The 26598-nt window shown below is 37.0% G+C and overlaps 1 protein-coding gene across 5 annotated transcripts in view; it reads right to left on the bottom strand.

The window, feature by feature from the left end:
• The window catches only part of UNC79 (unc-79 subunit of NALCN channel complex), a 231192-nt gene that overhangs the window by 128002 nt on the left and 76592 nt on the right, over positions 1-26598 (bottom strand). For all 5 annotated transcript variants that reach the window (XM_087448020.1, XM_087448023.1, XM_087448021.1 and 2 more), the window contains exons 8-14: positions 20601-20665; positions 15978-16066; positions 15312-15352; positions 13071-13099; positions 7796-8025; positions 5682-5853; positions 3587-3817 (exon numbers count right to left, since the gene is read on the bottom strand). In XM_087448020.1, the coding sequence (XP_087304146.1) occupies positions 3587-3817; positions 5682-5853; positions 7796-8025; positions 13071-13099; positions 15312-15352; positions 15978-16066; positions 20601-20665 (857 nt within the window). The remainder of the gene's footprint in view (positions 1-3586; positions 3818-5681; positions 5854-7795; positions 8026-13070; positions 13100-15311; positions 15353-15977; positions 16067-20600; positions 20666-26598) is intronic.

Below are 26598 nucleotides of genomic sequence, written 5' to 3' on the forward strand. Positions count from 1 at the left end.
AAAAGCTAATTGTTTTTAATAATCATCTTACATCCTGTATTTACTTTTAAAATCTTTATTGTCATTTTGGTTAAATGAATAACTAAATATTATTTCACAGTGACCTGTGATCGTGGTTAATAAAGTGTTCAAACCTTTTGACACTTTTGACAACTTTTGATATTTTGCCTTCTCAAAATCAAATCCTAAATAAAATTTTGATCTCAAATTACCTTTGAGATTTCTGAGAGGGCCTCTGGAAAATCTCAAAGGATTTGTTCTCTACTAGTAAAAAGAGATGTTAAACTAATTACACTTATTTGATATGTTGAATTGCATGAAAAGCATTGTCAAAAAAGAAGAGATGCTTAACCTTTCCTAGCTTATATTTGCATAGGTAAATGCTTTTAATATAAATATTTCAGGAATTATATGAAATTCTTAGAAATGTGTCAATGCTCTTTCTGTTCACAATATGTCCTTACGCTGCTTTGCCTGATAATAGGCAACAATGGCATAATGTTATCATCATAATTCCAGTTACTCTCATCAGATCTTTAATCACAGCCAATCTAAGCCTTTAACCATTCACAGATATTTATTATTTTATGCTGATACTTTCCTGAAAGTTCTTGCTATCAGCTTCTAGCCAGAATGCTTCATCTTCAGCAAAAAGGACTGTCTCTGAGACCTGTGGAGAGGACCATCACAGGTAATCTGGGGTACAGGCTTCTGATGGCATTGCCTAAGTAACTTTGAGACCATACCACTGGACCAAGTAAGGATTCCAGAACTCTAGTGGAGAAGCTGATGGGTTCATAAAACCACTAATCCAGGATCAAGCAGAACAAAAATTAATTATATGGGACTGAATGAACTGATGAAGAAAGATGATAAGTTTTATGGTTTTTTATTTGGAATATTGCTGGTTGTTTAATGTTCTATTTTCTGGATATAAGGTTTCTCTTAAGCTATCTATAACTCACAACAATTTAGTAGATTATACCTTTGTAAACAAAAATGAACATTTGTCTTTTTCTCCCTACCTGATCCTTCCAGAATTCAGAAACTCTTACTGGATATTCTTATTTTCATGGCAATATAGTTATTCACACAAGTTCAATAAGAATCTGTTCTCCTTATAACAGGACATAATTGGAAAAATTGGTTATATTACCTAAGCTTTGACTGGAATGCCATATTTGAGAATGATGTGCATAGAATCAGATAAGACCAGACAGTTTAAGGAACTAAGGTTCACATTATGGAGCCAATGCTTACAAAGCCCTCTTGGAAAAACCAGCCTGGTACTTGGCTTATGGAGTTCCCAGTCTACAGGCAAGTAAGAAAGGTCACTTCCTGCCAGGCCCAGGAAACTTAGAATATTTTGGGGACCTCAAGAAGAGAGAAATTCACCCAAATCTCTAGGTACTGCAGATGAAGTATGATGACAAGTTCTTGGCTTGGCTTCCTAGCCTCAAGAGGCTTTTAAAAGTCCATCTGAGATTCCTTATAAAAGTTCCAGCAAGCAAACTTAAAAAGGCCTATGTGGTCAATTACCATCCTTGATGCACTTATGTAAATAATCAGGCCAAACTTAATGAGACCAGACTTATTTTGTGAACAAGAGTAATCTTACTTTGATTATCTTTGATTAAAATGGGGGTGACTGGAGAGAGAAATTTTGGTTCAATGGAAAACTATAACCCAGATTCTAGTCCTGTGCATTGTATTTGAGCTATTTTTCACCTCTTGGAAACTGGATCCTGCTGTCTGGCACGTTTTGTCAGTAATTAATGTTTCCATTTTTTCTCCCACCCTCCTACTTTGGTGTCACTAAGAACTAAAAGCTGACTGCCCAGATCCTTATTGAGACTCTAGGTTGTCTTGTCCCAAAGCCCTGCAAGCTGAAACGGGACAACTTGCTATGAACTTCAAAGGACTTATTGCTTTTGCAACAGTTTAGGCCACTCAGGAAGCTCCCCAAACACCCGCATCTTCCTTGCTCTGCTCCAGGAAATAACCACGACTGTGACACTGACATTCTCACTCCGTCATCTAAAGACACTTCGAGCCCAACGTCTAGAAATCTTGACTGGCTGCCCCCTGGACTCAGAACCTAAGTTTAAAGTCTACTGTAACCATTCATCTTTGTTTTTCTTTTTGTTTTCTTGTTCTAATCTGTGCTTTTTTCCTCCTTTTCAGATCTCTTACCTTGCAGTTCCTAACCCAAATCTTCTTTCCACAGCAATCAACCTAGCTTCTTTGTTGTGTGAAACTTCTAGGGAAGTATCAGATGGGAGAGATGTCGGGACCCACTCAGGTCCCCAGAGTTGGTATAAAGATTATTTTAAAATGAAAACATTCAAGCTAAAGAAGATGCAGAGAGAAACCTTATCTGAACTTCCCTTATCTGACTAAAGCAGAGCCGTCAGAAAATATAGCTGCCATTAACCCCTCCAAAAGGAGTTTCCTGTGAATTCAGCCACCTTGGAGACAGACTGCCCAGTCCCATTAGCATCAAAAAGCCCAATAGAACTTTCCATACATTGCCATTCAAGCCCACTGGACCCAAGCTGGAAGAGAAAAAGTTTCCTCCCAACATAATCATTTCTTATCTTCCAGAATCAGATCACACCAGTCCTTTATTATTCCAAAAGAAATAACAGAAAACATATCAACACAGTCAAAGAATGCCAGGAAATGGGGAATTTCCACTATGCAAAAATCCAATTTTAAATGAGTCAATAAGTGGCACCAAAGAAGAAAGAAGTGTATCTTGATAAATGAAGAGAATGCTCTTGAGTCCTTGAAATCTAATAAAAGCTACTCCTTTAGACGGTCTGTGTTCTGTTTTATCCTTAAATGTCTTATTTAAACTGAAACCTGCCTCAAGACTTCATTGAAAGCAAACCAAAAAATCAGAAATAAAAATAAAACTTAGAAAATACTTTGAAAAAAAAATTTCATGTATTGCTGCCAAAAACTGATTCTGGACATCCACCTTTCTGGGTTAGACATAAATTATATTGTATTCAAGAAATATGGGGTCTTCCCAGCTGTACCTCTGAAGCCTGTGACCCACTGGGGCAGAAGCAAAGGGATAAGCAGAGAGAAATGTGTCCTATAAGCCAGAGGAAAAGGAGCATTCTGGCAGTTCCTAAATCTTTTTGGAGTTCCAAATGGGAGGGCAGGGAATTCTGCCATTCATCTCTAGAAATATATGTGAAACCACAGCAATTGCCCCTAGTCAAACGTTAGCCTTTCCACAGACTGTAGACCAGAAAAGAACTGAGCTCTAGCAACCTCATAGAGAAGCTTTTTTTTTCTGTTTCTTAATAAAAATATTCAGCAATGTCAGGAAAGAATATTCCTTTAAATTCTTAAAGCTATCTCACACATTCACCTTGCCATTTTTCCCCATCCCAAACCAACATGAAAGCAACACATCACCTAAAATGTAGTTACTAAAGTCATTTGTTGTGTTGACTAAAATAAGGAGAGATGTTCCTCTTCTACAGACGACGATAACACTCCAAGAGCTAAGGTAGTGCTTCTCCCCAAAGCCCTCTCTCCAACAATGCTCAAGCTGTAGGCCTCCACTTACCCTGGCAAATTCCATTGGTTTGGGAAGAAGGCACATCACCATGACATCAAAGCGAACATCACATACTGTCTTCAACCACTTGGTGACAAACTGAGGCTTCAGTTTTTCCACCAGACTTCCAACTTCATCATCCATCATATACGCTGTGGAGTGAAACCACTGAAACACCATGGCCACCAGCCTGGCCAAGCTTTCCGTAGGTGTGTTCTCACTGGGTGTGCAGAGGCTCACCTGGAAATAGGCAGATTAGACTCTGCTTCAGCCTCCATCCATTTTACATAATGATTATATGTTCATTTAAAGGCAAAAAAAAAAAGATATCCCAGATAATCCATTTAAAATACGCAGTTTTATAAGTGATGGAGGATCATTTATCCTGGAAACTGTGTTCCTCTCTACAGGAAGAGATGGATTGCAACAATCATTTCCCCTCAAGACTGCACCTTCCAGTAAGCCTTTTCTTCTATAAGAAATCTATTATATAATCTGCACTAGACAAATGCTTTTAAAATGTTAAGTCTACAGAGTGAAACTTCATAAATATCTTCAGTGAAAAAATAATCTATATACATCTCAGTTCTAAAGTGATTAGATTTAGGCTAAGAATTTTCTATCAGTAATAATTCTGAAATCTTAAAGCCCCCTAATTCACCACATTATAAATAGACTTTTTAAAACAGCTCATCATTTATTCATTCATTTATTCTGAAATAATCTTTTATTGAGCACTATAGTATATTCAGGAATATAAAAAATAAATAAAACACTATCCTTGCCTTCAAAGAGTTCACAATAGTAGTCATTGTATCATTAGATAATAACTTCTAGGAGCAATACATGTGAAATCAACAATTTTGTAAAATCCCAATTTTGTAAAAGAAAAAAATTTTCAGGTAACCACGTGAAAGCATAAAAAAGATGTGTCACTATGGAGACTTTTTTTTTTTGAGGAAGATTTGCCCTGAACTAACATCTGTTGCCAATCTTCCTCATTTTTTTTTCTTTTTTCTCCCCAAAGCCCCAGTACATAGTTGTGAATCATAGTTGTACTGTTATAGCTCTCCTATATGGGAGGCCGCCTCAGCATGGCTTGACGAGCAGTGAGTAGGTCCGCGCCCAGGATCTGAACCAGCAAACCCCAGGTCACCGAAGTCGAACGCACAAACTTAACCGCTATGCCACCAGGCCGGCCCCTGGAGACTTAATCTATGTCTCCAATGGGCAAAAACAGAAGTTTGCTCCTCTGCAGAACTGGCAAATTCAGCTTGCTTGGAACTTTGGATCTGTATGTTTGATCTTTACTGAATGAATGTTGTGGTTGAATCAGTCAATAGCAATCAAATTCCTTGTGTTAATCTGGCTATAACTTTTCTGACTGTATGCAGACTTGCCATAAATACACAAAAAGCTCCAGAGACTGAACTTTCAAGAAAAATTTCATGTATATAGACAATGGGATGTGAATGATCTGTAAATTATATTGAATCCAATATTTCACAACATACACTAGCAACTTTCCCATTTGTTTCCTGTCAAAAAGGTGCATTACAAACAGTCTAGGGCCAGGCACAGTAGGTTTCAACATCTGGCTCTTCATTAGAATCAATTAGGGAGGGCCGGCCCCGTAGCTTAGCGGTTAAGTGTGCGCGCTCCACTGTTGGCGGCCCGGGGTTTGGCTCCGGGCGCGCACCGACGCACTGCTTCTCCGGCCATGCTGAGGCCGCATCCCACATGCAGTGACTGGAGGGATGTGCAGCTATGACATACAACAATCTGCTGGGGCTTTGGGGGGAAAAAGTAAATAAATAAAATCTTTAAAAAAAAAACAAAACAATCAATTAGGGAACTTATTTAAAAGTTCCCAAGATTCTGAGGTGGGATCTGGGCATTGTCATTTTTTAAAAGTCTTCCCAGGTAAATCTAATGTGCAGCCCAGGGTTGAAAGCCACTGTCCTAGAGTTTGGAGTTCTATTGCTCAGGTTAATTTTTCACTGTTTACTATTTACTTCTTTAAAAAGAATAGGAGACATTCCTCGTCGGTACAATGTTGGAATGAGAAATAATAAAGTGGACAATAGTTAACTTCTTTTCTTACTAAGAACCATATTCCAAATTGACTGAGTAGCCGCTGGTCGTGTTTATCATCATCCTTGTTATCAAAGTCAGCGTTATCCAGGGAATGGTGGGAAGAGGAGAGACCCAGCTGCCGCCGGCGATTCAGCTCATATTCCCGTTGCTCAGCATGGAACTCAGCTTCTTTCAACAAGCTGCCAAAGAGGAAAGATGTAAAGTTAGACTATCGAAAAACGCATTCTAGATTATGACCTATTCAGAACAATTACTTCAAGAGTACTCAGGCATCGCTGATTGCTCTCCTGTAAAGTGGTAGGAATTACTCCAAGAAGCCCAATTCCATTTGTTTACTATTTTGTACTCTATCCCCATTTCAAAGATGAACAAATTGAGCACAAAGAGGCTACTTCTTCCAATCAATTAGAATCAAGTAGACTGATGCCTTCTGGCTTCTGGTTCACCAACCATCCCACCAGAAGTCAATGAGTCCCCTGTATCTAATGTAAAGCTATGCAGACATCAAATGCATGATACAGGGAGAGATTGAGGACTTGTACCCAAATGGAAAAATATTCAATATCTTGTATTCAAAGACCTGAAAATGAGCAGCAAAGACTCCTTTTTCAATTTGCTAAGCAAGTGACAATTTTTTAAAATAATACTCAATGTTGGTGACAGTGTATCTAAAACTAGCAATTTCATACAGTGCTGTTGGCATTACAAATTCATATACACACTCTGAAAATCAGTTTGGTAATATAGCGAGAGCCATTAAAATATTTATGCCCATTATGGGGCCAGCCCCCTGGCGTAGTGGTTAAGTTCAGCGGTTAAGGTCAGTGGTTAAGTCCAACCCACTTCACAGGTTCAGATCCCAGGCACAGACCTACATCACTTGTCAGCCATGCTGTGGCAGCAACCCACATATAAAGTGGAGGAAGACTGGCACAGATGTTAGCTCAGGGCTAATCTTCCTCAAGCAAAAAAAGAGGAAGATTGACAACAGGTGTCAGCTCAGGGCTAATCTTCCTCAGCAAAAAAAAAAAAATGCCCTTTGACCCAATCAATGACATCTGGTCATCTACTCTAAGAAAATAAAGAATATAGGAACAGCACTATACATAAAAATATTTATCAGAGTTATTTACAATAGTAAAAAATTGGAAGCAATCTAAATAATGGTGGAGGAAAATAATCTAGATGAATATTATGTATCCACCAAAAATGATAAATATGGAAACTACACAACAACATGGAAAAGAGCTAATGATATAATGTTATATCAAAAAGAATTGAGGATACACTGTGATTGCAATTATATCAATAAAACTTGCATTTGAATAAAACTAGAAGAACATGTGCAAAACTGATGATGATGATAACAGTATGGTTGGTTTTTTTTTTCAATTTCCAAACTTTCTATAATATTTTATTTGACAAACATTTATTGCATTTCTACATGTATCAGTCACTGGGATAAGAGAAAAGACTTAGTCCCTATCCTTAAAACTTACATTCAAATATTATTTCTTTAATTTTTAAAAATCTTGCCTCAGTGAATATTATACAAAAAGAGAACAAGGCTAGAGGTTATCATTTCTAAAGCTCCTTTTTCTGTCATGCGATAGAAAGAGAAAAAGCCAGCAGCCTGCAGGATTAGACCCCTGTCTTTCTCCACAGCCTTCTGGTTTACCCCAGTACCAAATTACCTAGAGTTCTCTTCTACTTCGTTCCTGTCAGTCAAGCCTCGGGCACCCCTATCCCCACCCCTCACTCTGACTGTAGCCTCCACTTCACTCCCCTAAGATTCCCTGCTCAGTGCTGTCACTGTGCTCACCATACTGGATCGCAATTACATGCTTCTGTTATTATAGTCCCCACCTGGGTAACTTGAGGGCAGAGACTCCATTTTATTCCCTTCTGTCTCCCAAGTGCCTAACACATGCCTGGCACATAACTGGCATTCAATAAAAATATTTTTTGAATGAATTAATTAAACATCATCATTGCAACATTGTGGAAGGTGAGCTGCTAGGCTGAGGGCACTTGAATTAAATTTACACGTCTCAATGTGAGAAGGGTGGCTCAAAGCCAAGGTGGTGTTTTCAGGGTAAGCTACTAATAAACCGCTCTCACCTAATCACAGCCTCCACGGCGCAGACGAGCTCCTCCGCGCCACATTCCCGAGTGTTGATAGGCGGAGGGGAAGTCTGATAGAGGTGGGTCTCTGAAGCGGCCCCCACTTCATTACTGTGATGATTCGAGTGGCATCTTTTGCAATACCGAACAGGCCTGTTTCCGTGACGACCGCAGCACCCTGCTGAAAAGCAGGTGACGACTGCTCTTCTAACATGGGAACTGCAGTTCTAGGGGAAAAAAAGTGAAATCAATTAAAATTAATCACTAAGGTAAATTTGGCTAAGAACTGGAACAAATGGAAACTTAAGGGGCCACCGGAAGTGGCAGCACATTTCTGAAGTGCCACTAGCTTCCAAAATGCAGGCCATCTCTAACCAGTTAGATTTCAATCATAGTTAGAAATAAAGGTGAGAAGTGGTTTCTATTAGTGTGAGTGGTAGGAACGTTCTAAATATGAGTGGGACTGTGTTGAAAAGCCCTCTGTACAGTTACCTCAGTCATGGGGGATGAGGGGGGCTTTCTGGATCATTTCAAGTTAGTGTTTCAAGAGTTTTCAGCAGAAACATGAAGAAAAAAATTAAAACCATGGTCCAGAGAGAGAGAGCATCATAGCACATCAGAGTAGGAAAGGAATCATTTTAACCCCCAGAATAAACTTTCAAAATTATTTTATCCACCACTAAAACAGCAGATTTCCACTGCAGCTCATCTGTTCTTGCTGCATTCAAGGACAGGTAGGGAGTTGTGCTGAGCTGAGCTGATAACCCGAAAGCAAGCCTTTCCACTCCCATCAGCACTCTTTCTAGTAAGACCTAAAGAATATGTCCATCAACACCACGGGAACATATCAAAACACAGCAAGAACCACTCACAGAACCAGACCTTGACATCACCTACAGGAAGGAAGCAACAGGTGAAGCAATGGAATGAGAAAAGTGGTGCAGCATAAGGGAGATTCCGAAGTTCAGGAGGGCTATTGTCAGAGCTGCCCTGACAAGAGGCAGAGGAGCAAGGCGGCATCACATGATGCAATCTGAAGAGCTGTCTGGAAACATCCCTGACCTCCTCAAAAAATGTGCCCCAAGCCTGTCAGAGATGCCACCACCACATACTCAGTGTCTTATGTCCAGAGAGTTTTTCCATCTTTCAATAGAGATTATAAAGATGTGGACACCTCTAGGGGATATAATACCCTCAGCCATTATGAACTCAGAGCTTTGCGAAGATTTGAGAACCTCCATGACAGATATCTTGTGAAGACAGAAGAAGGAAGAAGGCAAGCAGCACAAAACCTATATCAAAACATTGACAATGTATTGAACTGCCTATCAGAACCACAATTTCAAAGTAAGGGTTGTTCTACTCCAATTTTAGTACAAAGGCTTTGGATACTAGTGCTATGAAATCTCATTTTCTTAACAGGACTCAGGCCAACAAATCATAAAAACAAGTTCAAAATTTTTATAATCCTTTTTTTCTGTTTATTAATAAGGTTTTTGTTTGTTTGTTTGTTAAAATACAGCGTGTTTCTTCTGCGTCTGAAGCCCAAGTCTTTTTCAGCTTCCAAGTCAGCCATGACTTCTCCCAGTGGAGTATTTTTTCTGCTTTGTGCCCTTTCTTTCTCTTACACACACTAAATTTCATTCTGGAAGCACATGAATCCTTATTGGTTTAGAGCTTCTCTTGCTCTCCCACCAAACCAATACCACACTACTAGCAGCATGGTATATATAGGAGTATATTCTTAGGGTTTATTTCTTCCTTTTGGTTACAATTAGTCTTTGTTCCTCTGGGATTCCCACTGTTATATAAACAATAGGATGTGGATATGGGTTTAGTGGGTCGTTATTAGCTATAATAAAGAGCTAAAGTTTAAGGCCTGCAATTTCCCATCCTATTTTCTGGTCACAAATTATTTACATTCTTCCCACATGCAAATTCCTGGCTGGAGGTTCAAGGTCTTCTCATCTAAATTAAGACCAGCTGTGGATGAGGCTCTTGGGGTCTGGTTCCTCAGGTATGCTTCCATTTTCCTTGAATCTAGATGGGCTTGTGGCTGCTTCAACCAAGAATATGGCAGAAGTGATACTTATATGACTCCTGAGGTCAAGTTATAAAAACACATGCAGCTTCCCCCTGACTGTCTTGGAACATTCTCTCTTCAAAGCCTCCTCATCAGGATACTCTTCTCAGAACTCTGCCATGGCCAAGCCACATGGAGAGGCAATGTGTAAGTCTCCAGTCAACATTGCTGACTAAGCCCAGCCTTCAAGTCACCCCACCCCAGAGCCCAAATATATGATCTAGAAGCCTCTAGATAATTCCAGCTCCCAGCTATTCAAGTCTTCCCAGATAAGGCCCCTCAAGCAGAGACAGGCTGTGGACTGTGCCCTGTCCAAATCCCTGACCCATAGAATCTGTGAACATAATTAAAGGGTTGTTGTTTTATGCTGCTATGTTTTGAGTGATTTCTTATGCAGTTATCTGGATATACTGCATATATGAGGATCTGAAATACCAACTAAAAGTCAACCTTCTTTGTCACCATGTTCCATCAATTCTAAATAATATCAGCAATAAAATACTTTGCCCCCAAATAACCTTTAGTTCATCAAAGTTCTAAACCATTGTTGTGGTTCATACTAAGTTTTAATAATATATGTCCAAGCCATAGTCGGTCCTCAATCCATGTGAACTTAGCCATATGCATTCATTTCAAAGTTTACTTACTAAAATAAATCAAGGTCTGTCTCTTTATCTTTACAATCTTGATGCTTATTTCAAACCTACTGTTCAAATGTAGGAATATATAATACCGAAAGAGGTAAAGACACAAATTGTGCCCAAAAGCAAGCTCAACAATTTTGAACTGTTTTGAACTTAATGGAAGTTCTCCAAATTAACTTTCATATAAAATACAATGTTTGTTAAAGGATATGTAATAAAAAATGTGCTAATTAGGAGGTTATTACTAAAAATACTTTTGTCATATGAAGGAGGGGAGTGTTAAAAAATGATCCACTCTGAATGTCAAATATGTTAGGTATACCACAGGAGTCAGGACATGCTGATTTAGAAAATAAAACTGTTTCTCATCCTAGTCTCTCTAGTTTTTAAAAGATTCTCAAAGTAAGAAATAGCCTCGGGATAAAAATCAGATCAAAAGTACGCTGAATGACTATACACTCCTTTGTTAAAACTTCAGAAAGATATAAAGTGATGCCCCATTGAGACTCTCAGCTAGAACAGGGCTTCTAACAACTTTAAGGGCAGACTAAAATGCCCAAAGTACAGACAGGACTGTCTCAAAAAGAATTAAATATGTGGCTGTGGGGGCACTGAACCCCAATGAAATTCACTGAAAATCCACAAAGTTTTAAAGAAAGTCATACTAGCAAAAGCACCACCAGCTTAGACTAAAGAGGACAGACACAGTTCAACATGAAAAGAGGTCTATGGGGACCCCAACTTCTACAAGAAAGAAGCAGACTAAGAGAGTTACTCAGCTGCAACATGAGCCATTTCTTATTGAAAAGGAAAGATATCTCAGAGAGTGGAGCAAAGAGCCCAGACGGACAACAATGGATTAGGGAACTACTCCCAGGAAGCAAAACCAGATCCTAATCAAGGCACATTTGCTATCCCTGGAGACAGAGGAATTGTTGACATGTTCATGGCTGGAGCTGCTACAGACCAGCTATCTGCTTCCTCTTCTTTTTTAACAGAGGTCTACTGCTGTCATCCTGTCCCTATCTCACCGTTGTGTGTTGGGAGTGTAGGGCGCGGATAACTTGCCTTTTTAGTTCACGGGTCTCTGGATCAAGAGAATGTGCACCCAGAGTTTCATCAGTGACCATACCAGATGCAGATCACAAGATAATGGACTTTAAGCCTGAAGCCATAAATGGATAAGACTTTTGGAGGTCTTATAAGGTGGTGAGAGTATTTTGCATGTGGAAAGAATGTAAGTAATTATGTCAAGAGGGTGGATTGTGGTAGATTAAATATGACCACAAAATTCTTGCCGCTGCTTCTATGAAGAGAAGTCTGTTTCCCCACTCCTTGAATCTGGGCTGGCCTTGGGGCATGTTTTGACCAATGGAATGCAGCAGAAGTGATGCTGTTTGACTTCTGAGCTTCAGTCTCAAAACACCTTGCAACCTCCTCTCTCATTCTTTCAGAACACTGCTGCCTTTTGAACAAATCCAGCCTAGCCTCCTGGAGAATGAGACACCTAATAGAAAGAGGAAAGGCCAGACACCCAGTCATCTCAACTATTCCAGCCATCACAGCTAAGGCCCCAGACATGAGAGTGAGGTCATCTGGGACCAGCCAATCCCCAGCCTACCCACCAACTGACTGCAAATACATGAGTGAGCCTAGAGGTGTTTATCAAAAGAACTGCCTAGTTGAGCATAGGCCAAATTGCCAATCCACAGAATTGTGATCAAATAAACGTTTATTGTTATAAGCCACTACATTTTAGGATGGCTTATTATGTGGTAATAGATAACTGAAACACCCCTCCAAAAGTACGCACTCATGACCAAATCCTAAAAAGTTTAAATGACTTGTACATGGTCTCACAGGTAGGTGGGAATAGAGTTGGCCAGAACCCCAGTATCTTAACCAACTAGTCCAAAGTCCTTTGTATGACACCATACTACCTTCTCTTGTACTTTTCAACAACTAGAACAAGAAAAGAAGATGGAAATGGCTTAGGGAAACTGTCATGAAAAGTGGCTAAAGGAAATTCGAAGGCAAAATCTTTAACTAGAGATATTCGACTTACGTATAAATGAATACATACATAGAGAGATACAACTTACTTATACATGAATATTTTCCATATATGGTTGGTCTAGGTATGTTTTTGACACACATATATTGGACGATTTGCACTCCACTTCAAAACAATAAAGATTTTTAGCATACAAGATACATCCTTTACCAAAGTTAAGCTGCATGTATTGCACTGTCATTCAAACCTTTTTGTAACTAGACTTCTATCCCAGAGTGACACATATGCTTTTATTTCAGATTACTTATCAAAAACATTGTGCATAAGATGGGTGAGCAAAAGCAGAAATGGAAATAGAGACCATTTGGACATAGCAATCTTGCATGCTAAATTATTTCTTTTCCCCCTTCACAAATACAGTGACAACACATATTGGGACACCACGGTGCAGAAATGAGGCAGATGTCAATGAATGAATTTACATACAAACACAGCAAATCATGCCCCACCACACAGATGGTTTGCTCTTACCTTCTTCTGACATATAGCAGATATTTCAGCTGTAAGGGGAAGGTACACAAAATATCAACAAAGAAAGAGAGCCCATTTTAAATAAGGGCAGCTACGAAGGGGAGCAAAAACAAGCTTAGTAACACAACCTTTAGACTTGGCCAAAACAGCTTCTCACTTGTCTCATAAATTGTCATCTACTTATGTTTAATGAGGTTAAAAACACCCGCATGCTGTAAATACTTCACCTGTTTTTACAAGTCATTCAACCTTCTCAGACATGACTTAGAATTCAGACCATGTTAAAGCCAAATAACTTGAATCTCACCTCCTTATTTGACAGAGAACAAAATTGAGGGTTGCATGACTTCTTCAGGATCGCACGGACTATCAATGGGAGAGGCAGGTCTAGAGCTAACATCTCTGGAGTCCCTGTATTCTGATCTTCTATTATACTATGACGCTGAGTTGATGGGATATATTTAGAGCTTTACCATGGAGATGATTTGCTATATCAGAACTGGAGAAAAAATTTACTGACTTGGATTACTTAGACTTGAACTATCAATTTATGTAAGTCCTTAACTAGTGTAAAACCAGCTGCATGCTCACTTAACAGAAAGCAATTTTCAAACCCACGTATTGTCCAGTTGGAGTACGGCTGTCAAACTACTGTCCACTTCAGGATTGACTTTAACAAATGGATAAAAATTCTTTTTAGTGGGCATACCAATTATTTCCATGAAAATTGATGCTTGAGAGTACTTGAAAATAATTTTTCCAAGAATATGTTAACATTTCCCCTGAAACAGTAAGTGCTCAAAAAATGAACTAAATATTTACTTATAGTATAGTCTATGTTACAGTTTATTAAAAAGATCAAAGGTAAATGTTTCCCAAACTTTGTCTGGAAATTATGAATTAGTGGATGCCAAATCAATGAAATTCACAACTCAGCTTTAAAAACTAGTTTTGTATAATTAATGGTTATTTAACAGTTTGATATCTTAGAGTTTATCTTAACCTGGCTTAGTGTCACATCTCTAGATAAATAATGAAAAGTTATTATCAGTTTTCTTCCAAAGATGAATATCATCTGGAGATGCTGACCAGAATTAAGCAATATATCTGATATTTAAAATGTACTTTAGAACCTGACTATGGGTTTTACCTCAGAGTACTGGAAGTTCACTAACAAGGTAACCTAATTTAAAGGGGAAAAAGTTATCTTTCCCATACCAATCCAAATCTCTTTACAGATATTCTTATATAAATTTTCAAAATGTCTCTTTAAAGGATATAGAAGCCGACATTATTGATCCATTTTACAGATGGAGAGCACTGACTAAATTAATTTATTTCTTAAGGTTGAGATGACCTAATAGTAAAAGTTAGACTACAAAGAGATAGTGTAATTATAATCAAGCAAGGCCTTAAGTTTAAAAAAAAATGTTCACAGAATTTAGTTAACATAAGGTTTTTACATTTCTTTTTAAACGGGCCTTTCATATAAATTCTTTTATTATCTATCTCTGATGTATCAAGTTCCTCCTGTGTGCCTGATCTGTATTCAGTATGCCCCCAGCTTTTTCCACCTTTCATCTTTCCTCTGCTTTCCCGAGTACCTTTTCTGATCAGTTCAGCTCCAATTAGGTGGCTGGAATACCTGCTTCCTCATGTGTGGAGGGAAGCTCTGTCTGGGACCTGCCAACTTACTGGCATAGCTTTCAGAAGTCTAACAGACTACAAGCACTATTATCTTGCCTTTTCATTGAGATGCGTCAGATATACTTTATCCCCATTTTACTGATGGGGAGACTGAGTCTCAGGGCAATTAAATGATTTTCCCTAAAAACACAGAGCTAGTAATAGTGGCAGGAGAAAGACCCATTATTCAATGCTCTTCCTCCTGATGTTCCTTATTCCCTTTCTGACCTGGCACAGCAAACATATCATTGGCAACACCTGCTATATATACAGAAAATCCCTTAAGACATAATTCACCAGGGCTTTAGTCATACGGAATCCTAATTCCAACACCTACCCTTAGTTTTGGTAGAGAGGATACCTCTTCCCTCATTATTAAATGTGTGGGTATATTATAAGAAAGACATTGATATAATGCTTCATATGAATGGATATTCATTGAATATAATACTTTGGTTACTGTCTTTGTAAAATAAAATAGTACAAAAGGAGAGAAGTCAACCCTGCCATTAGTCATGATTACTCATAATTCATCCTTTCTGAAGTACACCATACCTTGTGGCAGAAGAACATCAATCAACCATTCACTGTGATCCCTATAAAGAAAAACAAAATTCATTATTGAGCTTCTTTGCAATGTTACCCTTCCACATGAACGTTTGTAAGCTGTACACTATTGAATAAAGGCTTTTAATAGAAAGGAAGTATAATTAAGAGCACTATCATAATAAACTTTTTAAATGTCTAATGCATCCCAGCTAAATTATAAATTATAGGCATTTCATCACATTCAGTTATCTTTAAATGATACTTTCCAGATGCTAACTAAGCCAACCAAAATACAACATGATTTGTACAAAGCTGTGTGTGAGTCTGTGAAACTAACAAGCAAAGAGAACCCACATGAATTATATGTCATGTTTGAAAACCACAGTTTTATTTTTCTCTGTGGCCTTTTTAACAGGATCACTTGAAAATTGGAGCTGCTTTATTGAGTGGAATTGCTTTCTCTTGTCACATGGAGAGAAATATTGCATCTTCTCAAAGCTGAAGACTTTCAAATGAAAGTTTGCTATATATTAAATATCTGACAAAGTAACCTTTAAAAAACAGAGAAGTTAGTGGGAAATGTGGGTAATATAACCAATTTAAGTCCAAGTGATTGTTCTTATCTTCTCATTGTTGCCCTATTTCCTTTTCCTTGAGGACCCTGGTACCTACCCTGCGATCCTCTGGCTGCATTCTTCACAGAGATACAGTGGGGGTGGTTTATCACCCAAAGCTACTGACAGGGAAGGGTCTATACACATCTGAAACACATGAAGAGACAGAATGACCTCTCCTGTCCTGTTTATCACATTCCCTGTAGCATGAGCACAAATGTTTCAATAATGACAGGTTTTCTAAAGCAAAGTGGAATAAATATTTTTAGTAAAACCCATTCAACCTACAACTTTTTCCTACCCTGGCTGATGAGTCCACACTGCAGATTTAAATGTGGCTGCTGCGGTTTTTCATTTCTCCTGTTATTTGCAATTCAAGTAACAAATAGTGTCAAGAAATCCACCCTCATTCCACAAAGATAAAAAATCATCTTGTTCAATGGCTGCTCAAATTGCCTCTACATTACTCGTACAGTAATTCCTTCCCTAAAGAGGTAAAACACAGTAATCTCTCTTTAGGAAAAGGAAAATATATTATTAAGATTATAAAATATAGCTGTTACCAAGATGCTTGACATAGAGAATTTTGCTTCTTAAGATAGACCTCATTCAGAAAATTTAGCATTGAATCTAACATTGAGTGATTCACTTTTCTTACTCTGGAATCTAAGTTCTATGTCAATCATCCAACATTTCATTTTCAGGTGTTTTTTCTTCCACATGTGACCTGTAGTTTCTTTAGCCCCGCTGTGCCCTGTTCAAATCTGGATTATTTATGGCTGAGGTTTCATTAGCCTAAGCACAGAGATGAAAAGTGTTCATCAGGATATTTCTGATCATCAGGATATTTCAAATATCTGGATGTTTTAAATCAAGTGAACAAAGTATTCAGATGACTAGCTGCATTTTTTACTTTGCATCAGTTTAAATTTCTGTGACTTTCCAAAGTCATTTTGACTTCTGTTCTTGCCCTTCTCCATGCTACAGCTGACTACGCAGTTAACATGCTTAGTATACAAATTCTTCTGGGACGTCACTCTTCCTTCTCTTTAGTTTTTACTGAGTTGAAGGGGAAAAATGAACTGCACTTATAACCCAAACAGCCTGTCATTTAAAGTTAAAACCCTGAGGAGTTTCAATGATTGGAGAAAAAAGAGTTAGACTTCCTAAATTTAAATAATTATACCATCAAAATCTGTAAATTATATATTCCTTGATGCTAAAGGCCCAGTGTGAAAATTTTCCTTAGTTAAGTTTCATACTTCCTTTGATGCAATGAATAACTACTTTTTGCTGTGTTAAATCAGGGATTGGCAAACTTTCTGTAAATGGCCAGAGAGGAAACATTTCTCACTTCATGGGCCATACATTCTCTGTCACAACTACTCAACCCTGCTTTTGTAGCATAAAAGCAGCCATAGACAATACGTAAGCAAATGAGCCTTTAGCTCAATACGTAACAATAGACAGCCATAGACAATACGTAAGCAAATAGCTGTATACCAATAAAACTTTATTTACGAAAACAGGCAACAGGCCAGATTGGACTACGGGCCATAGTTTGCTGACTTAGTTTTAGATAATTATCGGGGCTCCAAAGTACTTCATAAAGTGATTTTCAAATAGAACCAAGTAAATCCAAAAGCAGAGTGTGATACAGTGAACTGTAAGTTCCAACATGTTTTCATTTTGAGTCCTATCACAACTCTTGGCTCTTATCTAAAAAGTACTTTTTTGCGATCTATTGCAATAAAAATAGATAATGCTTTTCTATTTGACAAATCATTACTACCTAGCGGTATAGCTCACCATTATGGAGATACAAGGCTTTTTGTGAGGATAAATACATTTTCCCTGAGTCTTTCCCATGCACCCCATGTAGACCTCTTCTTCAATATAGTTACTTTACTCTCATTTCCAATGATTATTGATACCACTGTCAGGTAAAGAATTTTTTCATTCCACTCAAAAGGAAAAACTCCTAGGATGTTAGAACTATAAAGAGTCATCAGAGATTAGCTAACTGAACTCTGATGTGTTATGAATTAATTAACACGGCCCATCAGATTTGTGGCTAGTAGTGTCAATTCTGTTCTACTCTGAACAGGTCAGTTTATACCCATATTAGTATGTTCAAATCTGACTGCTGCATTAAAAAATAGTTATTTTCTGTTTATAAATATAACATACGCCCAATGTAGAGGGTTGGGAAAATAAAGGAAAGAAGAAAATTTAAATAATTCATTAACCCTCCATCTCAATGAAATCACTGGAAACATTCTGATGAGCATTACTGGTTGTTTTTCACTATGAATATGAATATAAATATACATATATGTAATTTTAAAACTAGACTGGCATCATACTGTACAATTTCATAATTTCTTTTTCATTTAACATTACTCGGTAAGCATCTGGATGTTGGATACCCTTGACCTACGTGTCATATGGTCATATCTACTTGGGTCTGAGGAGTGCTCATATTGTAAAGAGAGAACAATACTGAGCCAGACATGTTGTCATGCAAAAACAGCACCAGCATAGGAAGCATTAACAAAATGTTACCCTTATGGGAAGTGTAGAGTGCAAATAAAAAAGGAAGCTCTGGAAAACTGGGGTTCAGAAAGTAAAATTTTGGGGGTGATAAAAATATTTTGGAACTACATAGAGGTGGTGGTTGCACAACATTGTGGATGTGCTAAATGCCACTGAACTGTTCATTTTAAAATGGTTAATTTTATGTTATGTGAATTACACCTCAATAAAAAAATTGACAGGGGCCAGCCTGGTGGTGTACTGGTTAAGTTCATGCGCTCTGCTTTGGTGGCCTGGGGTTCGCAGGTTCAGATCCCAGACGCAGACCTACGCACCGCTCATCAAGCCATGCTGTGGCAGGCGTACCATGTGTAAAGTAGAGGAAGATGGGCACAGATGTCAGCCCAGAGCCAATCTTCCTCAGCAAAAAGAGGAGGATTGGCATCGGATGTTAGCTCAGGGCTAATCTTCCTCACCAAAAAAAATGATAGAAAGTAGGATGGTTTGGCCTATCCTGGAGGACTGGCTATAGGGAACAGCCAGTGAGAAAAGTGAGGCCAGGCCAGAGGAAGGGACTGGGCTGTTTGCCTGGAAGTGAAGGAGAAAATCTAATCATGATGATTCCTGTGAGTAGGAGGCCAGAAATCATTACTAATCAGGAAGTCAGATGAATGCAGTCTGACATAAAAGCAGGGGGAAAAGTAATTGGAAAAATCAGACAGCAAGTATCTCCTTTCTTTTGATGTCTGGGTAAACCAAAAGAGGGCACTGTAACTTAGGCAGGAAGAAGAAAGGATGGATATAGAAACTAAAGTGAGGGAATGACAGTCTCACCACTGTGAAGAATTCAGCTGAACTCCATGAATAATATACGAACTCATGTGTTTCGCTCAAAATGTCCTCACACCAAAGAGAAGTACCTTTAAATCCCAAATGTCTCTGGAAGTTCAGAGGAGGCGTACACATAGTAGAATAGGAGAGGACTGTGTTTCCCTTGGTGGCTTACCCTCACCTGCTCTTTTTCAACATAAATTCATTCAATTTGCCTTCATCAAAAGCAGAGATCAAGCATAATAATACAAGGATATCCTTCGTTAGTAAGATATATCTAGATGACAATGTTATTATTGGCACTCCTCTGCCATTTTGGTATATGAAAAACATTTTTGTTCCATTTATATTTCATTTTGGTTCCATTTATATTTATATTTGTTATATCTCATTTTACCTCTTCTACTCTGTTTCTATAACATGACTATTGTCTTACTATCATTTGGTAATACAGTCTACCTATCTATAGAACAAGGGAGGCAAAATCCCATGACACTAGGTTCTAAAAAGTAACTGTGAACTCTAATCACTTAACCTAACTCCCACTCTTCATAGTATAAAAGTTAACCTTTGCAAATCCAGACACAGGTCTCTCCAGCCAAGTGTTGTATCCAACAAATATAAGTAATTTTGTTAAAAGGTGTGATTATTTTTCTTAATATTCAACTTCAAAGATTCAGGGTTATAACAGGACAGAACCAATTTGATGTGGTAGAAAAAGAATAAGGCTGAGTCAAGGTACCTAGTTCTAGCTGTGTGACTTTAGGAAAGTGGCTCAACCTCTCTAAACCACTGTTCCCTTACCTCTAATGTAACTTTCCATGTGTTTGCTGTCCAACTACCTCTGTCATTCCAACTAAGTCATATCTGTGATCTGAGCTAAGACTTAACAATTTTATCTATTTTTCTCCTATTACTGTCGAATTTGCATAGTCACACACCAGACACTCATAATTTGTAGCATACACATGAAAACAGGGGCAAAGTACATTTCCCTGAGTTTATTAGCTCAGATAGAAGCCAGTTAAGGACTATGCAAGTGTTTCATGATTATTCTGATAATTAGCTTAGTGCTACACAGCACTTGGCTACGAACTGGTAGCCAAACTTGCACACATCATTATTCATTGCTCTGTCTTGAACCAATCTACTAAAGTACAGTCAGATTGAACATGGAGGTGCTTGATATTACTACAAAGCACAGCCCTCTGCTTTACAGAGAAGGATAAGATCTACTCCATTTCATTCAGCAATCTGCTCCTGATAATTTGACCACTGATAATGCAATATGGCACTAGGTCTGCTAAAACAGTACCTTCACAGCTGGTTTGTTAATTGCATTGTGGCATTCAATGTGCTGGCAGTGGATGGGATTCCAAGCTGTAAAGCAAAGCATAGCTGATGAACACTTCTCATTGAAATTATTTGTGCCCTAGTAAAAACACAGCAGACACTTCACTAGTTTTCTTTTTCCTAAATAGAACCATCATCAGAAGGCTTCCTAAAATAATCATTTTTTAATCTATGAAAAATTTAAAATTGAGCAAAGATAACACAGCTCCATCCATTTTCCCATGGGGAGAGACAAGCTAGTATAAGGTGGCATACACAATAGTATAATACTACCTCACAATGATATACCATTAGTAAGTTCTCAAAGGTTTCTACACCTATGGTTTCACTTGATCCTCCTAACAACTCTGTGGAATAGATACAGCAGATTATTAACTTCATTTCATATATGAGTAAGTTAAAGTTAAAAAGATTAAGTAGCTTGTTACGGTCACAGAGTCAGTAAATGACAAGCTGGGACTAGAACCTATAGCTCTTGGTTCTTGACGCTGTGCTCTTTTCACTATAGTATACTATGCTAAACATTCTAGAATTTTGGCACCAGGAAGTCTTTCAAATTGATAATAACTGAAATGAATGGTAAAGCAACCTCAACCATTCCATTTCCCACTTCATCCCCATCAAATGTGGAGACTAGAAAGATAGTTTCTTGCCCAAATGAAGTGGAGAACCAAATCTCTCTCTCACACGTGACCCACAGACTAAACCTCTGCTGGTTTGCTAATATCCAACTCCTTGAAACAGTATGCACACAGAATGAGGACAAGAACCAAGTAATCTGGGATAGACCAGAAGAAAAATCACAACAAATAATTATCATCATCCAGATGATTCTGTAGCCCAAAGCACTTAGCTAACAATATTCTATCATAAAAAAAAAAAAATAGGATTATATGTTTAAAAGTAGGACATTTTTCTAAATTGCCATATTCTAATCTCATAGGACTATGATTGCCTCATATATAGAATTTGCAGATAATAGGATATTCTTACTTAGTTACATACCCAATTGTAATTCAAAAATACTTATTATTAATGATCCAGGCCTAATTTATGCTTCAAAATTTTCTATCTAGGAGTGTCCCAACTTCAAATCTTCTATCCTATTGTTAGACCAAGTATAAGATTATGTGTCTGATTTGAGATTCAGGAAAATATGGTCAACAGAGCCATTGACCTTAAAAAAATATACAATGAGTCTATTTATTTAAAAAGAAGAAAAGAAGTACAGACCAGAAACCACTACTCTAATAACACAGTATCATATTGATTATATTTTTAGAGAGAGAGAAAGAGGAAATGAATGAGTAAGGAATGGATGAATGAAGAAATAATTTGAATATAAGCATTCCATAACTATAATATTTGTTTCCTACATGTGGAAAAGTCAAATGAATATAGAGAGTAGCAACAAGTATAATTAGAGAAACCTAGAGAAAAAGACTGCCTTTAACCAGCACAGGAGTTGCAAAGACATGGGACATGTGCCCCATTCCTCCAATCACAAACTCATGACAGATATCACTAATCCACAAGAGCATTCATTCCTGCTGAGTCCAGAACTGGCCTTAAAATCCTCAACACTGAGCTCCAGGAAGTCACCACTAATCAAAACAGAGTTGGCACACAAGATGAAATTTCCTAACCATCTCTGAATCCATGTATTATGAGAATATTTGCAGATCACTTTATAAATATTAAGAAGTTCTTGACACTTACAGATAGAATATTCAAAATACATAACAACTGCTATGGCATAGGCATAAACAAATCAGAATGTGCAACAGCCAATAGCACTTGAGCAAAGATATCACAACTTGAGCAAAGATATCACTTGATCAGGCCTGCTCTGCCAAAAATTAATGCTTCATATGTGGACAGTGGGGATATCCAGGAGGTCCTACTCCTCTAATTTTTTATTTCATTTTTACAGAGTATCACTGAGTTAAGAACAGGTTGTAGGATACTTCATTTAAGTTCACCAAAGTCACACTAGATTTAAGTTACTAGAACAGTGATTCTTAATTTTTGTTGCATATCAAAAATCACCTGTCAAGTTTTCAAAAATATTATGCCTGTAACCCATGTTAGATTCACTGAATCAAAATCTCTAAAGATAGAGCACAAGTATTTGTAATTGGGAAAAGCACTACAATTTGTTCTGATATAAGGACAACCTACATACCTTACCTTATAGGAAATATAGTCATGGTATATCTCCCTTCATTTGAAAATAAAAACAAAATCATAGCATAAAAACACGGCAGACAAGAATTCTGCTTCCAACTATGACAGAGTAACTGGTATTAGACTTGCCCTCCCACCACAAACAACTAGAAAACTAGAATATATATATATGAAACAACTGTTTTCAGAAATTGGACTACAGGTAGTGCAGGACAATGATCCTTGAGAGAAGAGAAACAATGAAGCGAGTCCTACATTCATCTTGGCTTTCTTCCTGGAAGCAATTTCCAGACATTGGCCCTAGAAGGGGAAAGATAAGCACAGTAGGGTGGTTTCATTGATTTGAGGAGACAAAAACTGGAGTTTAGAGAGGAAGGGGCCTTAAATTTGAAGGGGAGAGTACCAAAGAAGAGACAGCTGTGCAAGAAAGAGCTCCAGAAGTCAGAATAGGAGTCCTTTTGAGTCTTTTCCTTTATACTAAGCTGAATATGTGTAAGGCAAGACTCCATTAGGCTGCATAGAGAACAACTATGGGGGATCTGTAAGCTAAATAATTCCTACATCTCATACAGGGCTGGGAGATATTCAAGTTCCAACCAGTCAGAGTGGAGGGAACTCAGTGAAAACCTGGGATATTTAACAGAGACTCTAGGAGGTTACATCTTAGTAGTAGGGCTAAACTAACATTAGGGAAAAGGCTATTCCAGGCTCACTCTAAGAAAACATAAGAATAAGCCTAGAAAGGGTCAAGCTGATCCACCAGTAATTTGACTGCCAAAACAAACTTCAACACACTATAATGGAAGACAATAAAATCCAGACACTCAGTAAAGTAATATTCATGAAGTTCAACATCCAGTCAAAAATTACTTGATATTTGAAAAGGGAGGAAAATGTTACCCATAATCAGGAAAAAAACTGGCCAAGAGAAACAAACCCAGAAATTACAGAGATGAGGTAGTTAGCAAACAAGGACCTTAAAACAGCTATTATAAACATATTCAAAGGAAAATATGAACACAAAGAGAATAGAGATTAAAGATATAATAAAAGAATCAAATGGAATTTCTAAAAATTTAAAATACAATATCAGAAATAAAAAATTCACTGAATGGGCTTAATGGCACATTAGACCATGTAGAAGAAAAAATCAGTGAATTAGAAGACATAACAATAGAAACTACCGAAACTGAAGTACTGGAAGAAATATAAACAGAGCTTCAGCGAGCTGTGGGAAAATATCAGGCAGTATAAAGCATGTGTGATTAAAAGCCCAAGGGAAGCAAGGGGGTGGGGGATGAATATTGGAAGAAACAATGGCCAAAATTTTTCAAGTTTCATACAAACTATAAACCCACAGATCCAAGAAGCAAAATGAATCTTAGGCAAAATGAAAGCAAAGAAAATCACACCAAAACTCATTATAATCAAATTGATGAAAACCAATGATAAAGAGAAAATCTTAAAGGCAGCCAGGAAAAAAAAACACATTACTTACAGGGGAACAAAGATAAGAATGATTGCTGAGTTCTTGTCAGAAACAATGCAACCCAGAAGACAATGGAACGACATCTTTAATAGGCTGAAAGAAAAAAACTGTCAACCTAGAATTCTACACCCAGTGAAAATATCCTTCAAAAATGAATATGAAATAAAGACTATTTGAAGACAAACACAAGAGAATTCATTGCCAGCTGAGTTCCACTAAAAGAAATGTCAAAGGAAGGTCTTCAGGCTGAAGGAAAATGATACTAGATGAAAGCTAGGACCTACACAAAGGCATAAAGAGTTCTGGACATGGTAAAAACGGTGAATAACTACAAAAGACTTCCTACTCATATTAACGTGTTGTTAAAAGATGATTTGTTGTTAAAAACAAAAATAATAGTCATGTATTGTGAGATTAATAATATATATAGAAGTAAAATATTTGATAAGAAGAACAAAAAGAATGGGAAGGGGAAAATAAAATTGCACAGGTTTCTTGCATTACATGTAAACTAGTATAATACTATGTAAAGGTAGACTGTGAAGTTAAAGGTGCATATTGTAAACCCTAGAGCAATTCTTTTTAAAAAGAGGTATAGCTAACAATTCAATAGAGATAAAATGGAATACTAAAAATAACCAAAAAGAAGGCAAGATATTAAAAAGAAAAGAAACAAAGAAGAGATGGAATAGAAAACAAGTACAAGATGATAGACTTAAACCCAACCATATCTGTAATTACATTAAATGTAAATGGCCAAAACAATAGTTACAATACATGTAAACAGTCTAAAAGGCAGAGACTGTCAAATAGGATTTAAGTTTTTCAAAAAGCACAACCCAAATATATGTTGCCTGCAAGAAACACATTTGAAATATAAAGATAGATAAGTTAAAAGTAAACAGATAGAAAAATTTATACCATGCAAATGTTAATCATAAGAAAGCTGGAGTGTCTATATAAATATCAGACAAGTAGATTCCAGGACAAAGACTATTACCAGTAATAAAGAAGGATAATTCACAATGATGAAAGAGTCAATTCATCAAGATGACACAACAATTATAAATATATGTGCATTTAATGATAGAGTTTTAAATTACATGAAACAAAACTGACAGAACTGAGAAAAAGAAATAAGTCCATAATTAGTGTTACAAATTTCAACAATCCTCTCTCAGTAATTAATAAAATAAGCAGATAGAAAATCAGTAAATACAGAAGACTTGAACAACATTCTCAACAACTTGACCTAATTGATAATGATAGAATTCTCCACTCAACCACTGTGGAATAGACATTGTTTTCAAGGGCACATGCAACATTTACTAAGATAGATAATATTTTGGTCCATAAAATAAGCCTCAGAAATTTAGATGGAGCAATATTATAGAGTATGTTTTCTGACCACAATGGAATTAAACTAGAAATGAATAACAAAAAGATATCTAGAAAATAACTAAATATTTGTACATTTAATAGAACACACTTCTAAACAATCCATAAATCAAAGAAGAAATCACAGGAATAGCAGAAAATATTCTGTACTGAAATACAATGAAATCATAGCATATCAAATTTGTAGGACGCAGCTAAAGCAATGCTTAAAAGGGAAATTTATAGCTTTAAATTTTTACATTGGAAAATATAAAAGGTCCAAAATAAATGATTTACGCTTCTACCTTAATAAAACAGAAAAAGAACAAACTAAACTCTATGTTGTAGAAGGAAGAAAATAAGATAGAAGCAGAAATCAATGAAATTGAAAACAGAAAATCAATAGAGAAAATCATAAAACCAAATGCTGGTTCTTTGGAAAGTTCAATAAAATTGATAAGCCCCCTAGCTAGCTGAAGAATAAAACAATATAGAAGAAACAAATTACCAATGTCAGCAATGAAAGACAGGACATCATTGCAGATGCTACAGACATGCAAATAAATTTGACAAGTTAGATGAAATGCCCATATTCCTCAAAAAACACAGATTACAAAATTATAAAATCTGACTTAATACAAAGTAGAAAATTTAAACACCTCATAACCTATTAAATTGAATTCATAATGTAAAACCTTTCCACAAAGAAAACCCCAAGTCCAGATGGCTTCACCAGTGAATTCTATTAACTATTTAAGAAATAAATAACACAAATCCTACATAAACTCTTTCATGAAATATGAGGAAACACTTCGCATCTCATTTTATGAGATCAGCATTATGCTGTAAAGAAAACCAGATGAAGATATTACAACAATAAAAAACTAGATCAATATTCCTCATAAAA

This window comes from Ceratotherium simum, chromosome 24 (assembly GCF_057802395.1).
Source record: "Ceratotherium simum simum isolate JZ-2026a chromosome 24, ASM5780239v1, whole genome shotgun sequence".
Lineage (NCBI taxonomy): Eukaryota > Metazoa > Chordata > Mammalia > Perissodactyla > Rhinocerotidae > Ceratotherium > Ceratotherium simum.